We start from the raw sequence: 17,863 nt of genomic DNA on the forward strand, positions 1-17,863 counted from the left end.
TTACCGCCACTGTCACTACCACACATGCACACACAGATGTCTGTGTGTATACATATATACACAGACAAGGTCAGCTTGTTATGTATAATGTATTTATGCTTTATATGGAATACAAATAGGTATAAATTATTAGACTGTTTTCCTTTATCATATCATGTTTACTAAGTTCCTTTCTCTATTTTCCCAAGTTGTGCTTGAAAGGAATATTAGTAACAGAAGATAGCTATTCTGTTATTTTGTCATTACTGTGAATAAATATTGTATTTTCTATAGAATCTACAGGAGAAAGGGTCTGAAATTCACATTGGTTGGATGAAAAGAGATAAATTCTCTTTTATTAATAAGATTTAATGAGGCACCATCAACTAATGTTTACATTGCTAAAATGTTATTCCTTAATATTTTACTTAATGTTAAACAAGTTTTTATAAGGATGAGACAGATTTGGAGAAGTTTTACTGCTTTCTATTTCCTATATAACAACTGGTAATTGAAATATTAAGTTGTGCTCTTTTTAAAAAAATTTTCTGATCAAAAGCCAACTAGAGATTAAAGATTTTTTTATGTTTATTTATTTTGCGAGAGAGTGAGAGAAAGCATGTGTGTGAGCCAGTGAGGGAGAGGCAGAAAGAGAGAGGGAGACAGGATCTGAAGTGGCTCATCACTTCTACCAATGTGCTCACAGCAGAGAGCCTGGTGTGGGACTCGAACCCATGAGCTGCAAGATATGACCTGAGCCAAAGTCAGACACTTTGGCATTCCTAGTCAGACATTTTGGTCACCTAGGTATTCCTAGGTTATAGGAGATTTTTTAGTACTATATATAAAGAATTGGAACTCACTTTTTAACCACTTTACTCTGGTTTTTAAATTGAAAAAAAAAAACGAATGTATGATTAATTAAAAAAAAGAAGTCCTCTCACTCTTCAAAATAATTGAATCATCACCCCATCATTGAAGAGAAAACAACTTACTGTTTTATAAGTTTTATATTTGTACGTGTAGATTTTTATTTTGTTTAACTGAAAAATAGGGATCGTATTGCTTTAAATCTGATTTCTTTCAATGAATGATATATTACAAATATCTTATTACCATCTCAGTACAAATACTGATTATTATAATACTGCATAGTGTTCTGTTTTATGTGTAATTTACTTAACTAGTCTATTTTTCTCAAATATTTAGATTATTTCCAACTTATTTGCTATTATAAGTAATACCATATTTAATATTTTTATATACGTCTGTATGTACCCCTATCCAAAAATTCTGTAGGATATTGATAGAATTGATGAATTATCAGTTGCCCTCCAGAAAGTTAATTTTTATTCCTTCCAGAAGTAAGTAGGATTATTCATTTTCTCACAGCCAGGCCATTTTGAGCCATATTATTTTTTTAATCTTTGACAGTTGTTTTTCCCTTTTGAAAATGTGTCAGTTGGCGGAGGCTTTGTGTCTCCATCTGTTGAGCATCCAACTGTGGATTTCAGCTCAGGTCATGATCTCACGGTTTGTGGGTTCTAGCTCGTGTCAGGCTGTGCGTTGACAGCGTGGAGCCTGCCTCTGACTCTCTGTCTCTCTCCTTCTCTCTCTCTGCCCCTCCCTTGCTCATGCTCTCTTCAAAATAAATAAACCTTGAAAAAAATATATATCAGTGGACAGACGAAATAACAATTTGTGGGAATCTGAAATATTATATATTATGGCATGTTTTAAGTTTTAAACACAAACATCATTGTTAGTGACTTGTGCTGCTATAAAAGGCATAAAATAAGGAATGCAAGTGGATAATGAATAAAAGAATAACAACAAATCATTAAAACCCATAAATATATGATAAAAGACTCAAATTTCTGAATATGAAAATGGTTCATAAATAGTGACTGAAACTGAGAGGCAGTAAGTTTGTGGGATTGGTCAAAGAAGCAGCCTTTGCAGTTTTCTACATGGGAGAAAGAGTATGCTAGGTCATCTCAGAAGGAAACCAGAAAAGCCCTGAAAGGAGAATTTAAGAATATTTAAAGACCTCCCCCCATCCGTTTATGTAGATTATTTTCAATTAGAGTAGTAAGAGTAGCATACAGATGTGGAACACCGTATTCTTTTTTTCTGATTGTGATTACTTTTTGACATTAGTGCTGTGAGCTAATGTCTTATCTATTAGAAAAAGTACTAGACCGGGGATGCCTGGGTGGCTCAGTCGTTAAATGTCCGACTTCAGCTCAGGTCATGATCTCACTGCTTGTGGGTTCAAACCCTGTGTCGGGCTTTGTGCTGACAGCCAGCTCAGAGCCTGGAGCCTCTTTCAGATTCTGTGTCTCCCTCTCTCTCTGACCCTCCCCTGTTCATGCTGTCTCTGTCTCTCTCTCTCTCTCAGAAATAAATAAAAAACATTTAAAAAAAAATAGAAAAAGTACTAGACCTGAACCTTGGATTAATCTTCAAGCCTTGTAATTAATCTTCCTGGAAATCACATTGCTCATGTATAAAGTGACCAAAGCACTCACCTAAAGGTCTTTATAAATATCAGTGAAACTTTATTTAAGAAATATTTAATTGAGCACTTACAATGTGCTAGACATTGTCCTAGGCTCTCTGGACATGTCAGTAAAGAAAACAAACAAAAATTTGTTTCTATTTTAGAAAGGAAGATCAGTAATAAACATAATAAGGAATGTATATGTTAATAAGTATGATGAAAAGAACTAAAACAGGTTAAAAACTATTTTGTACATGTGATTTTTTTTTTAATGTTTTTTATTTATTTTTGAGAGAGAGAGAGAGACAGCATGAGCAGGGGAGGGTCAGAGAGAGAGAGGGAGACACAGAATCCGAAACAGGCTCCAGGCTCTGAGCCAGCTGTCAGCACAGAGCCGGACGTGGGGCTCAAACCCACGAACCGTGAGATCATGACCTGAGCCGAAGTCAGACACTTAACTGACTGAGCCACCCAGGCGCCCTGTACATGTGATTTTTAAAATAAGAATATTAGGAGAGACCTCACTGCAAAGGTGACATTTGAATAATGACCTAAAGAATAGAAGGGAATGAATCATGTAGATATTTGAGAGGAAGAGTGTTCCAGATAGGTAATAGATGAGACTCTGAGGTTAAAAATACGCCTGGATTATTTAAGAAATCAATTGAGGAAGACAGCGTGGTAGAGGTAGACTGAGTGGGGCAATTGTGGAGGACATGAGGTCAGAGAGATAAGAAGGGGACAACTGGTGAAAAGCCTTTGGCTTTTACCCTGAGTGAAAGGAAAAGCATTGAAAGATTTTCTGTAGAGGAATAACATACTCAGACTTCTTTTAATAAAACCATTCCGGATTTTCTTCCAAAAGAACTGAGTGAAAGGTTGTGGCTATTTTCCCTCAGATGGGGAATTCTTCGGAAACAACAGGTTCATGTGTTGGGACAGATGAGTTCAGTTTAGTGCACTTTAGGTTTTAGAGATCATCTGTTAGCATTTGGAGGAAAGGTCTGGGCCAATTATTAGATGCCGGGCTTTATCTGAAGACCATCACCATTTGAGGGAAGGTGGGGGAAGAGACACTCCATAAAAGAGATCAAGAAAGCCCAGTGAGATTCTGGATAGGCATTGAAGATTGCACTGACTGAATTTCTTGATGGATTGGATATGATTAGGAGAGGAGAGCAGTCAGGGGTAACTGCTAGGGCATCTTGAGAATCTTGTCTACTACTAATTTGAACTGACAATGAAAGGCCCATTTTATTTTATTTTATTGTTTTAAGTTTGGGTTTTTTTTTTTTTTTTTTTTTGGTTTTAGTGTTTGTTTATTTTTGAGAGAGACAGAGACAGAGTGCAGGCTGGAGAGGAGGAGAGAGAGAGGAGACACAGAATCTGAAGAAGGTTCCAGGCTCTGAGCTGTCAGCATAGATATGGGGCTCAAACTCATGAACCATGAGATCATGGCCAAAGTCGGATGTTTAACCGACTGAGCTACCCAAGCGCCCCAAGATTTTATTTTTAAGTAATATCTACCCCCAGTGTGGGGCTTCAACTCACAACCCCGAGATCAAGAGTCACATGCTCCATTAACTGAGCTAGCCAGGCACTCCTGTTTTAGACATTTGAAATAAAATAGACTCCTTTTTTCTACCAACTCTGAGATGAATTCAAGAGTTTGAGGAACATTGCTACATTGCAGACAGAATAAATAGAAGTTGCTTTCTATGAATTGAGTAGAGCATGAAAACTACCTTTTTAGTTTAAATTACATATTACATACCTAATGTTTCATTATATGAAACCTTACCCTATACTCCTGTGCTAGCTTGTTTATTTTTATTGTTCTTATGGAAAACAGTATGTATTCTATTTAGTCAAAATATAAATTTGGAAGGAGAGAAGTATATTGTATGCCAAGAAATCTCTCTTTATTCTTAATGGTGCTACACAATACAGTAAATTAAATGCCACTATTATTTTTTCCTATAACATTCAAGTTTCCGAACTTGATGATTTGGGGATAGAAAAGGGGCAAAAGAAAACTTTTTATAGGACTAATTCCTGTCCCTTTAGGTACAGGGCCCAGTTGTTGGCTGAAATAGAATTCTGCATTACAGACATAAGTCCAATGATAAGTTTTTGCAAGCCAAAGAAAGTTTAGAAAAAAGATGAAAGAAAACATACCATTCTTAAGATACCTCACTAGAAGAAAAGTTATTATGAGAATATCTAGAGAATTAAGGCATTCCCTTAGCATTTGGAAGCTGAGGCCTGATGGAGAATTGTTTAGGGTCTTAGAACAATTCTAGCGAGGAGGAGCCACTATAGTAGCTTTCCTTGTAACTTAGCCTCTGCCTTTCTGCTTCTTTACTACCTACTTCTCCTTTTCTGCTGATTATTCCAGTCTTTGCTCTCCCTAACCTCCTAGCTTCCCTGGATGGATGGATGGATGGATGGATGGATGGATGGATGGATGGATGGATGGATGGATGGGAAGATGGGAGAGAGGGAGGGAAGATCGATCGATAGGTAGGTAGGTAAGTGTGTCTTCAGTAAATAAGTAGGTAGGTAGTTAAGAAAAAAGGAAGGCAAAGAGGGGTAGGAAGGGAAGGAATCTACCTACTATTTCATGTCTTCTGTTTACCGACTTCTGTGTTTTGAGTGCCTTTTGTGTCCTTGTATATCTCACATTCAGATTCTTTAAGAGTACCTCCTTAGATCGAGCTCCCTCAAGATAGTATTCCTATCTTCAGGTATTGGGAATAATTCTGCCAGGACACTTTATAAACTGCTGGTCAAGCTTGAGAGGATTGCTTTTGTCTCAGGTGCCAAAACTGGTCTAAACCGTTTTGGACAAGATGGTGGAGTTACATGACCTCTGCCTAAGGAACTCTCTCATCTGAGGGCTTAAAGGCTAGCTGACAGTCATGGTGCTGTCTGGTACAACAGAGCTGTAATATTTTGCTAGTCTTTGCCCTGCTTGAAATACAGGTATTCTATCACCAAGATTAACTCTGAAGACAGGAACTTAATTGATGCCATCAGCCTGAACTCCATTGTGAAAAGCTCATTATTTTCCTTTCCCAAATGACATTAAATGTCTTCTTTACTTTCTCTCTGTACAATATTTTGAAAAGCATCCTATTTATTACTTATTAATAAAACCATATATAATTATGTTATAACAAAAGGATAGTATCTTTTTTTTTAATGTTTTATTTATTTCTGAGAGAGAGAGAGACAGTGTGAACAGGGGAGGGTCAGAGAGAGAGGGAGACAGAATCCGAAGCAGGCTCCAGGCTCCGAGCTGTCAGTACAGAGCCTGAGGCGGGGCTCGAACCCACGGACCATGAGATCATGACCTGAGCCGAAGTTGGATGCCCTAACCAACTGAGCCATGCAGGCACCCCACATAGTATCTTTTTTAAATAGATAAATAGCCCCAAGCAGACTTTTATTCTTTTGGAGAACTAACTTATTGTTTCTTTTTTAGCTCTTATATTGTCCAAGTTCATTGTCTGAACCTCAGTTTCTCATCTGTTTCTTAAAAAATGATAATAAAACTTACTGTCATCATAGCGGGGATAAATGAAGTAATATATGTAAAATACTTGATACAGTGTCTAGCATATAACAAATACTTGATAAGTGGTTGCTACAATTGTTATTGACTGAGACAGGAAATCTTGTTAAAAATAATCAGTTTAAAAAAATATATATATATATATATTCAGTCAGTGTTCATGGTACTTGTGAACTGTTTCTGACCTGTTCAGGTCCTCTAGTGGAATGTATATTACACAAATCTAATCAGGTATTTTTATTTTATCACTCCTTGTTTCTCAAGAAACATATTTGGCTCTTTTGCACTTTTGTTATCTAAAATATTTGAGATGTTCACTATGGTTTGTAGTTGATTTAACCTTAGCTTGTAGGTTTAAGAAGAGGGTAGGAAGTGCTCCTACCCAGTCTCTCACTCCACAGCTGCCTGTGACCACCTGGCATCACCATCACATCTCCAGGGACTGCATAGCTGTACTGTCACCATGGCAGAATTCTCACTTCTGGATTCCCAAACACAGATATCCACAATGATTCCTTAGACACAATATTCCACTCCAGGTCTGAGTGACATCTCTGATGTTTTCCCATAACTCCAGACAATTATTGTTCTTGTTTACATTTTCTAGGTTTGAAGAAAAGGCCCAAATGGATCCCCTTAGTGCCCTGAAATACTTGCAAAACGATCTTTATATAACTGTGGATCATTCAGACCCAGAAGAGACAAAAGAGGTAAAGATGGTAATAAACTTTAGAAAGTGAGCATTAATAAAAAAGTCTTTCTAACTCTTACTTGCTGATTTTGCTCTGAGATACTTAAAGGAAAATGGGGAAAATATGATGACACCAATAATTTTTAAAGTGGCATAGAGCAGGAGTACCTGGGTGGCTCAGTCCGTTGGGTGTCTGACTCTTGGTTTTGGCTCATGTTATGGCCTCTCATTTTGTGGGTTCAAGCCCACATCAGGCTCCACACTGACAGCATGGGGCCTGCTTAGGACTCTCTCTCTCTTTGCTTAATGTGCACGCGATCTTTCTCTCAAGAAAAAAAAGTGGCACGAACAGATGAAATAAAAACTGAATTGCTTACTTTCATGTGATAACAAAAGTTTCAGATCACACAAAAAGCCCTTGGTCCATTCAGGAAAGGATTCTCAAGTTAAAATTTTTAATTTAGACATTAGTTTTGTGTTGGGAAGGAAATAGAAACTTTTACTTTCATGGTCCTATGCTTCTTTCACTTAAGGATTACATAATGGCTCAGTTTGAACTTTTTTTTTTTTTTTTTTTTTTTTAAGATAGAGAGTGCAAGCAGGGAAGAGGGGCAGAGAGAGAGAATCCGACATGGAACTTGATCCCATGACCCTGGGATCATGACCTGAGCCGACACCAAAAGTCAGATGCTCAACTGACTGAGCCACCCAGGTGTCCCTGAACTTTTCTGTTGGTACTTCCGAATCCCTAAAGAGAAGAAAGAAAACTCTCTTTTGTAGGGAGAAAGTGAAAAGAGGTTGGAAGGAGTGAGACTCCCTGCTACCTTGATACATAGGTGTATGAGTGTCCTAGCAGGATAGTTTAACTACATTCTACTGACTTCATTCACCAGGATTCCCCAACCTAATAGGGGAGGGAAGGAGAAGACGTAATATTTTGGAGGCATATTTGCCTATCTATGGTGTGTGAATACACCTGCAGTGAATTTCATAGTCTTACAGCAGGTCTTCCTACTAACGTCTGAGATTCCTTTCGTCACTTTTAACTTTTGCCAAGCATCCTTGTTCATAGTTCATCTCGCAACATCTGAACTGCAATCTATTTTACCTTCTACTCACAGAATTGTTGCTGACGATATCTAGTTCTGTTCCTTCCATCTACTTCCCTGTTACCTGTTGCTTCGCTTTTTCTTTGTAATAGCAACATCAGGCAGTGCTTTTCTTTGTTCCCCAGTGACACAGGCTTTGGATTTAATGTCAAATCACTTTCAGGCACCAGGTTCATTGTATTTTTAAGCAGTAGAACCTGTGTGTCCTTGGCACCAAAACAAAGAGCTTCTCTTCCATAGTTGTCTACTGTGAAAAGAAGCCTGCTTGCTCTTACTCAGTATTGGCTGTAACCCTTCCCTAGGTGGGGAGTCAGCAGAACACACTATAGGACCCCCTGAAGGGGAACAGTTAATTGTCCTCCTTACGTCTTCAGTCAGTTCATGATACTATTTGAAATGGGGAAATTATCATAGTTTTGCCAAGTAGCAGAATACGTTTGGTTTAATCTGTTATGGCTTATAACCGAACATAGTTGTAAACAGCCCATTAATGTGCATTGTATTAGACCAGGCATTTGAAAGTTATAAATAGATTCCGTGTGTTTTCTCCAGAGTCTGTCTAACATGGCTGTTACCCTGGAACGTTCGTTTTTCTCTTATTTTTTTATTTTTATTTTTTTCCCTTATTTTTAAAAAACAAACAAGAACAAGGGCGCCTGCGTGGCTCAGTCAGTTAAGCGTTAAACTTCAGCTCAGGTCATGATCTCACGGTTTGTGAATTCAAGCCCTGTGTCCAGCTCTGCACTGACATTGCAGAACCTGCTTGGGATTTTCTCTCTGCCCCTCACCCACTATCTCTCAAAAAAGAAAAAAATAAAACCTTAAAACAAAATATTGCAAAGTAAATAAATTCAGCTTTGTGAACTACAAGTAGGCCAAAGAAAACAGACAGTTTGTTCTTAAAACTAAGCTAATGGGAAAAACCAGGACACGGAGGTATCTCAAGTTCAGCTGAGCCATTTTTAAAATTTTGGTAACAGGGGGCGCCTGGGTGGCTTATTCGGTTAAGGGTCCAACTTTCGCTTGGGTCATGATCTCGCGGTTCGTGGGTTCGGGCCCCGCGTCGGGCTCTGTGCTGACTGCCAGCTCAGAGCCTGGAGCCTATTTCAGTCTGTGACTCCCTCTCTCTCTGACCCTCCCCTGCTCACGATGTCTCTCTCTCTCTCCTAGAAATGAATAAAAAAAAAAAAATTTAAAATTTTGGTAGCAGGTTTCTCTTTTTCTCCTTTCCTCAACAGTTTCAAATTATGATTTTGTGTGCCACACACTTCCATTCCATTTCTTAATAGCTTTATCTATGAAGAGTTGTTTAGCCCTAGTTGAAGTTAGTTAAAATGGTGCTGTGCACATGTGTGTCAGCATCTGAATCACTTCCAAAACTTTTTCAAAACAATACCCTCACCCTCAGATTTTCTGTCTGCTCTTATGTAACAGAAAACATTTCTGACATTGAGAATTACTGGTCTGTGGGATTATTATTTTGTTTTAAAATGTGCAAATGGATTTTGTTTTGGGAAAAGAAATCCCTTGGTGACTTTTCTAGGATATATACTCACAGTATTTGTTAGTAAGGCGTAGAGATTGTCACTCTCCTTAGAAGATATCGTTCCACTTATCAAACAGACCTTACTGCTGTCTGTTTTCTCTAGTAGCTTGTTTTCATTCTCTATGTATATTTTGTAAATTTTTTATTATATTAAATGATTGTATCAGCAACTAAAAGTGGTTTTTAGATTTTTCTCTTTTAGGGGGCCCTATTATCATGATGATGATTATCATTGTCCCTATTATTGGAAAATGATGGTAGATTACCAGCTGTATACCAAATAATGATTCTTTGCTTTCCTTCAGTCTCCAGAACATGGATTCTAAATTGGCAATGAGCTCCTGGTAACCTTATGAAAATGATATCTTTTTCTAGAAAAGACCCAAGAGAAGGTTGCCTAAATTATTTCTGCCATTTTCAGAAAGGATTCTATAATAGAGAAGGAATGAGAAAAATAAGTTTTCAGCCAGTATTACACATTTTATATTAATTATATTTCTACTGAGCTTCCAAAGTACTGGTGTCATTCATTTAACTGATGTGTAACAAGTCTCTACAATATGCCAGGCATTCTCCTAGGCACAGAGGTACCATTAGTGCTACCTTACTACCACTTAGGTGGTACTTACTACTAATAGAGAGAGACAGACAGACAATAAACATATAGTAAATTATAAAGTATAATTTATAAAGTATATAAATTATATAGTACAATGGAAATTGATAGGTATAAGGAGAAAATTAAAACGAGATAAAAAAAGGTAAAGGGAGATCAGAGTTAGAAGGGGTGAGAATTGGGCAGTTACAGTATTAAGTAGGATGCTCATACCAGGCCTTATTTAGAAATGAGCTGTACACAAAGACTTGAAGGGCGTGAGGAAGTAATTGAAGCAGAGAATTTGGGCAAGATAATTCCTAGCAAAGAGAGGACTAGAACAAGGACTCGAGCGAGGGTAGGAGCATTCTGGCTTTGTGTAGAACAGCACATAGGCCAGTGTGGCTAGACTAGAGGTAAAAATATTCAGAGGAATCAGAGATGAGGTCAGAGAGGTTAAGAGCAGGGATTGGGAAATCAGATTGTGAATGACTTCTTAAGTCAGTGTTAGGACTTTGGTTTTCACTCTGAATGAATAAGGAGCTAGTTCAAGTTATTGTGCAGAGGAGTGATGTGATCTGCTTTATGTCTTACCTGACTAAGATCACTAAGAACTAAGATCATTCCGACTGCTGTATTGAGAATAGACTAAAGGAGAATAAGAATGAAGGCACAAGAGACTATAGAAATTCTAAGGAAGGGATTATTGTAGCTCAGACCAAAGTAGCAGCAGTAGAAATAGTGAGAAGTAAAGTAGATCAAATTCTCAGTATATGTTAACAGTGGAATTAACAGTGGGAATGCAAACTGGTGCAGCCACTGTGGAAAAAGGGATAGAGCTTCCTCAGAAAGTTAAATATAGAACTAGTCTATGATCCAGCAATTGCATTACTAGATATTTACCCAAAGAATACAAAAATGCTAATTTAAAGGGATACATGCACTTTGATGTTTATAGCTGCATTATCTATACTAGGCAAATTGTGGAAACAGCCCAAGGATACATAACTGATATTATATGTGTGTGTGTGTGTGTGTGTGTACACACACGTGTAACACATAGTAGAATATTATCAGCCATAAAAAAGAATGAAATCTTCCCATTTGCAATGACATTGACAGAGCTAGAGAATATTATACTAAACAAATAGAGAAAGACAAATACCATGTGATTTTACTCAGTATGTGCAATTTAAGAAACAGATGAGCAAAGGGGGAAAAGGGAAAGGCAAACCAAGAAACAGACTTTTTTTTTTGTAAAGTAATTTCTGCATCCAGCGTGGGGCTCAGACCCATCAAGAGTCACACACTCTACCACCTGAACCAGCCAGGTACCCTATCAGGCTCTTAACTGTAGAAAACAAACTAACGGTTACCAGAAGGGAGGTGGATGAGAGTGGGTTAAATCGGTGATGGGTATTAAGGAATGCACTTGTGATGCGCTCTGGGTGAGGTATGGAAGTGTTGAATCACAATGTTGTACACTTGAAACTAATATTACACTGTATGTTAACTAAAATTTAAATAACTTTTTTAAAGTTTTTTTAAAGAATTTTATGATCAGTTGTATGTAGGGTTTGAAAAAAATGACTCAGAGTTACTAGCCTTACTGGATGGAGTTACTGTCAACTGAAATGAGAAGGCTGTGGGTCGACCCAGTTTGGGGTGGTGGGTGGGGACTCCTGACTGGGATCAGGAGTATAATGTTGGATAGCTTCAGTTTGAGGTGCTTGTGGAACAGCCAGCCTTATACATTGAGGTGAGAGTTGGATATTCAAGTTTGGCTTTATTCAGATTATATAGTATCACTTGATACCTGTTAAAATTCTAGGCCAGTACATATCAGTTCCACTTAATCAGATTATTAAAATAATAGTGTTCTCCCTATCCTTCTATATATAGAACAAGTAGTTTATCTTTCACCTTAGATGCCAGAAAAGAGGAACAAATTAACCCTCAAATAAGTAGAAAATTGGAAAATAATGAACTAGGAAACAAATAATAGAAAAAAAAATTTTAAGTGAAAAGTTGGTTCTTTGAAAAGGTGAATGAAATAGCCAAACTTAGGAGAAAAAAAAATAGTGAAAATATAAATTGTCAACATCATTACAGACCCTTTATACGTTAAGAGAAAATAAGGAGATACTATAAACAACTACCAACAAATTCAACAACTTGATGAAATGGACAACTTGGAAGGCACAACAAAACAGACACAAGAAGAATTAGAAAATCTTAAGGAACTCCATATCAGTTATAGACAGAGATTGAATTTGTAATTAAAAACTTTTGGGAGGCACTTGAGTGGCTCAGTCAGTTAAGCATCTGACTCTTGATTTAAGCTCAAGTCATGATCTTATGGTTTAGTATATGTGCTGCTGAAGCGAGCAGTCTCATGGTTTAATTTAAAAGATAAATTCTAGTGAGTTGAGTTCCAGCCCCACATTGGACTCTGCTCACAACGTGGAGCCCGCTTGGGATTCTCTTTCCCCATACCTACTGCCACTTCCTCTCTCTCTCTCTTTCTCAAAATAAATAAACTTCAAAACAAAACAAAAAAACCTTTCAGGGTACCTACTAATGATCCCAGGACCCTAGGATTGAACCCCGCATTAGGCTCCTTGCTGAACAGGGAGCCTGCTTAAGATTCTCTCCCACTCTGTCCCTCCACTCTCTGCTTGCTGTCTCTCACACACTCTCTAAAATTTATTTAAAAAAAAATTTTTTTTTCAAAATGTTTTTTGAAAGAAAACAAGGAAAGCTGTAGTCCTGATGGCTGTCTCACTGAATTCATTCAGTCAACCATTTAAGCAAGTAAAAATAGCAACTCTTCATAGACTCTAAGAAAGGAGAGGAAGACAGCGCTTTCTATATCCTGTTATGAAGCACCTTGACTGTTATTTAAAAACCAGCAAAAATATTGCAAGCAAAGAAAACTATAAACCAGTACCTCTTGTGAATATAGATGCAAAATTCTTAAAATTTTAGCTAATTGAATCCAATAGATAAAAAGGTTGCATAATGACTAAGTGATAGTGTATTCTAGGATTATGAAGTCAGTGTAACATGTTAAAATCAGTCGTTCACCACATTGAAAGAATGAAGGAGAAAAGCCATAGATTATCTCAATAAGTGGAGAATAAGCATTTGACAAAACATAAAACCCATTTATGATTTAAAAAATTCTTAGCAAATGAGAAATGAAAAGAAACTTCCTAAATCTCATAAAGAACATCTATGAAACTCGCACTCATAATTAATTGTAAAATTCTTTCCCTGAAGATTATGACAAGGAAAGGATGTCTGCTATCAACAGACATCCTCTGTTCAGCCTTGTGCCAGAAGTTATAGCTAGTGTAATAAGGTAAGAAAAAGGAATAGACAGTTTATGGATTGGAAATGGAAAAGCAGAACTGTTGTGTGTAGGTCACATTACTGTGTATGTGGAAAACCCTGTGCAGTTTACAAAACAATATATTAAAGTAAGTGAATTTAGCAAGGTTATAGAATACAGGGTTAATAGGAAAAAAAGCAATTATTTTTATATTAGCAATGAACAGTTAGAAAATAAAAATTATAGGGGTGCCTGAGTGGCTCATTCAGTTAAGCATCTGAATTTGGCTGAGGTCATGATCTCACGGTTCACAGGTTCAAGCCCCGCATCGGGCTCTGTGCTGACAGCTCAGATCCTTGAACCTCCTTGGGATTCTGTGTCTCTCCTCTCTGTCTGACCCTTCCCTGCTTGTGCGGTCTCTCAAAAATAAATGAACATTAAATTTAAAAAAAAAAGGATGGACCTAAATATAAAACCTAAAACAATAAAGCTTCAAGAAGAAAACATCTTTACAACCTTGGAATAGGCAGAGATTACATGAACATGACACAAAGGCACTAGCCCTAAAAGGAAAAAGCCTGCTAAGTTGGTTTTCATTAGAAGTAAATTTTCATTAGAAGACTTTAGAAAAATAGACAAGCCACAGACTAAATAATATTTGCAGTAGATATATCTGACAGAGGACTAAAACCCAGAATATTTTTTTTAAGAGTGAGGACATTTTTTAAATTTTTTAACGTTTATTTATTTTTGAAAAAGAGAGAAAGAGATCGTGAACCAGGGGAGGGGCAGAGAGAGGAGACACAGAATCTGAAGCAGGCTTCAGGCTCTGACCTGTCAGCACAGAGCACAACGTGGCGCTCAGACGCACAAACCAAGATCATGACCTGAGCCGAAATCCAACACTTAACCACTGAACCATCCCCCCACCACAGTATTTTAAAAAAATTTTTTTTTCCATATATCTTAAGTTCTTCCTTTTGTTCCCTTTTTTCCTAACTCTTGCTTAGATAATTACTTGTGGAATACTTGTCCAGTCTCTGACCTTCAAAAGGCCGTAAGTCAGAGCTTACAAATATTAGCAATTGATACCTGAAATTTTAAAGACAGGAAGCACATCTTGATGAATTAGTGATATCAATCACTCAGATCTTACAAAGTGCTAAGTAATTCCATTGAGATTTATGCGTTGGTCTACTCTAACTTAGCTATTTTCCATCCATCCTCATTCAAGATAAAGATAAATAGTTCTCCCAAGTTAAAGTAAATATAATAGTTCTTGTAAACTTTCTCAATTTCAGTTGACCTGTTATTTGTTAATAAATACATACTTATTTTAATAAATTTTAAAATAAAATAATTCCAAGATTTGATCTAGTATTTTGGAAAGCAGTCTAGTAGAAAAATCAGTATATTCTTGGGGCGTCTGGGTGACTCAGTCAGTTAAGTGTCCAACTCTTCATTTCAGCTCAGGTCATGATCTCACAGTTTGTGAGTTTGAGCCCCATGTCATCAGGCTCTGCACTGACAGCTTGGAGCCTGCTTGGGATTCTATGTCATCCTCTTTCTCTGCCCCTCCCCCCTCAAAAAAAGTTTTAAAAAACAAAAAATCAGCATATTTTTTTTAAATGTAGTGTTCTTCTTGCGACCATTTAGTGAACAGACTTCTGCAGCACATGTACAGAGACCTACAGTGGCTAATGGTCAAACTGATATGTAGTTTTTCTCTAATGCACTTAGCCAGCTAATTTGCTTCTCTTTTTTCTTTTACAGTTTCAGCTCCTAGCTTCAGCTCTATTCAAATCTGGTTCAGATTTTACAGCTCTAGGTAAGTATTCCAGCGTAGTTTATCCAGTTCACATGCCCTAGCCTTTGGGGGATCGAATTTTGGTTTCTTTTAAATGAATCAGGTGAGATGTTCATGTAAACAAACCAGTTTCAAAGTAGCATGCAAAATTCCTAATAACCTGCTACAGAGTTATTTTCCAAGCATCAGTCACCAGTTGGGTCAGTTTGCAGTTTCTGTTACACCAATTGCTGGGTTATTATGCAAACACATGGCAGTAGAAACATGATCAAAATAAATTAGCTTGTATAGCATTGTTTTGGAATATAGGCTGTTTGGTCCTATACTTAGCTATTAGATGATGCTTCTTGGTGGAATGATTTTTCCTCTCAGTTTGTTCTTTGTGGATTCAACAGATTGGTGATGGGGTAGGCAGTGAAAAAGTGTTTGAGATCAGAGAAAATGCAGTATGTCTTTCCTGAAAATGGCAAATTTTGTATGCTGTTATCTTAATTGTTGAAGATAAATCCAACTTGAAACTACAGTGTTTCTCACACATTCCAGGTATGGGCATCAGTCTCCATGTAGGAGTACTCTCATTTAGTATTAATGAGTTATTAACGTAACTAGACTGTAGTGAAGTGGGGAATCTGGTAGAAACCAGGTGAATTTTCAAGAATCTTTTGGTTAGGATACGTCATTATGATAGCCTTACCTTTTCAACAAGATTATAGGCTTTTGAAGTATGGGAATTTCCAGCCCCACTCATGTCATTATAAAATACAATCACATGGTAAATGCTTATTAATTCCATTCATGCCAGTGCTATTATAATTTGCCTTAGAATTGAGCAGTAGTATTAAGATTTTCCCTATATATGGAATACAGATACTAGTCTTTATCTCTGGAATAAAATAACATTTTGGGATAGCAATTTAATTTCTTCTTTATCCTTTTGTCTCCTAAAGGTGAGTCATACCTCAAAAGAAAAAACAGAACATATATAATCCTGGTGTTTTTCAGTGGGATGAGAAAGAATAGCAATTTTGCTTGGGGTCTTGCCCTTTCCTGTTCTATAACCAGTAATCAAGGTTCTCCACTGATCTAGGCAACTCTAGTCCTGAGTTCTAATTCCATAACACGTAGGATTCCACAGGGCAGGACTGAGCACACCGCTATAAAACATAGGTTCTCTGAAAATTTAGATAATCGCTTAGCACTGTTCCATACAAATATTTGGAGGCTAACAGAGATCTTAACCCTAGGTATAAGAAGAATCTAGGTATAAGCATTATTTTAGAAAGCCCATACCCTTGTGAATTTCATCATTTGAAACAGATTTAGTGATACATGAATTAGGAACCTGGCACATAGATACTCTGTTTGAATGAGCATGTGCCTTGTTATATATGAATACCACAGCCCAGAGCTATTATTTTTATTTTATTGGTGGGCAGCACTAAAATGTTTCTGGCTAACTTATATTTAGCCTTTAGAACAAGAATTTCTTGGCAGTCATTTAAATATGTTAGTTTGGTGTCAGCAAATATTTTACCTTTAACTTAACTCCTTTCTTTAGTCTGTGCCCCATTCACTGCCAGCTAATATATTTTTCAGGAACAGTTTGTTTTACTTGAATTCCAAGCAAACCTCAGATACACTGAGAACAATACAAACAATAGAAAAAAAAAAAAAGAAAGAAAATTCCTGTGGGGTTTTACTTCCTACCTTGTCTGATGGGAAGCAGTATGTTTAGTAGTTAAGAGATGAGAGTGTAGGAGAGTGATTAAGAGTCAGAATCTAGGTTCAGATATCAGCTCTGTCACTGATAATTTCAAAAAAATTAATTTCAAAAAGGGACTTTGAGAGGTGCCTGGGTGGCTTAGTCAGTTAAATGTCCAACTCTTTATCTCAGCTCAGATCTTGATCTCAGGATCGTGAGTTCTAGCCCCGCCTTGGGCTCCATGCTGGGCATGAAGCCTACTTTTAAAAAAGTGACCTCTAGCAAGTACCTTTCTTTTTATTTATTTATTTTTTAATTTTTAACATTTATTTATTATTTTTGAGAGAGAGAGACAGAGCGTGAGCAGAGGGAAGGGCAGTGAGAGAGAGAAGGAGACACAGAATCCAAAGCAGGATCCAGGCTCTGAGCTGTCAGCCAGAGCCCAATGCAGAGGCGAAATCATGACCTGAGCCGAAGTCAGACAGTTAACCAACTGAGCAAACCAGGCGCCCCTAGCAAGTCACCTTTCTAATATTTAATTTCTCCATTTATAAAATGGAGATAATAAGAGTACTTACCTTAAGTTGAGAGAATTAGGTGAAATAATTATGGAAAACATGTAGCACAAAAAACCAGTAAGTACCTCATTCAGGGTACTATTAGTATTACCTCCCTCAAAAATATAATCTTGGGGCACCTGAGTGGCTCAGTTGATTAAGCATCAGAAGCTTGGTTTCAGCTCAGGTCATGATCTCATGGTTCATGAGTTCGAGTCCCGCATCAGGCTCTGCACTGGCAGTGTGGAGCCTGCTTGGGATTCTCTCTCTTTCCCTCCCTCTCTGACCCTCCATGTGCTGGCAGTTTCTGTCTGTCTGTCTGTCTCTCTCTCTCAAAATAAATAACCAAATTTAAAAAAAGAAAAGGAGGATTTAAAAAAAAAGATATCTTCTTTGTAACACTGGTAAATTTGGATAAAAAGCAAATTCAGACTATGCTATTTTAATAAGGAGAAATTTGGTG

General features: G+C 37.2%; 1 protein-coding gene across 2 annotated transcripts in view; it reads left to right on the forward strand.

Moving 5' to 3' along the window:
• MKLN1 (muskelin 1) overlaps window positions 1–17,863 on the forward strand; it is a 361,418-nt gene that overhangs the window by 335,019 nt on the left and 8,536 nt on the right. For both annotated transcript variants that reach the window (XM_039243337.1, XM_039243345.1), the window contains 2 exons: window positions 6,667–6,769; window positions 15,108–15,162. In XM_039243337.1, coding sequence (XP_039099268.1) covers window positions 6,667–6,769; window positions 15,108–15,162 — 158 coding nt within the window. The remainder of the gene's footprint in view (window positions 1–6,666; window positions 6,770–15,107; window positions 15,163–17,863) is intronic.

The sequence above is a fragment of the Hyaena hyaena genome, unplaced genomic scaffold (assembly GCF_003009895.1).
Source record: "Hyaena hyaena isolate Hyena2069 unplaced genomic scaffold, ASM300989v1 scaffold_8, whole genome shotgun sequence".
Taxonomy (NCBI): Eukaryota; Metazoa; Chordata; class Mammalia; order Carnivora; family Hyaenidae; genus Hyaena; species Hyaena hyaena.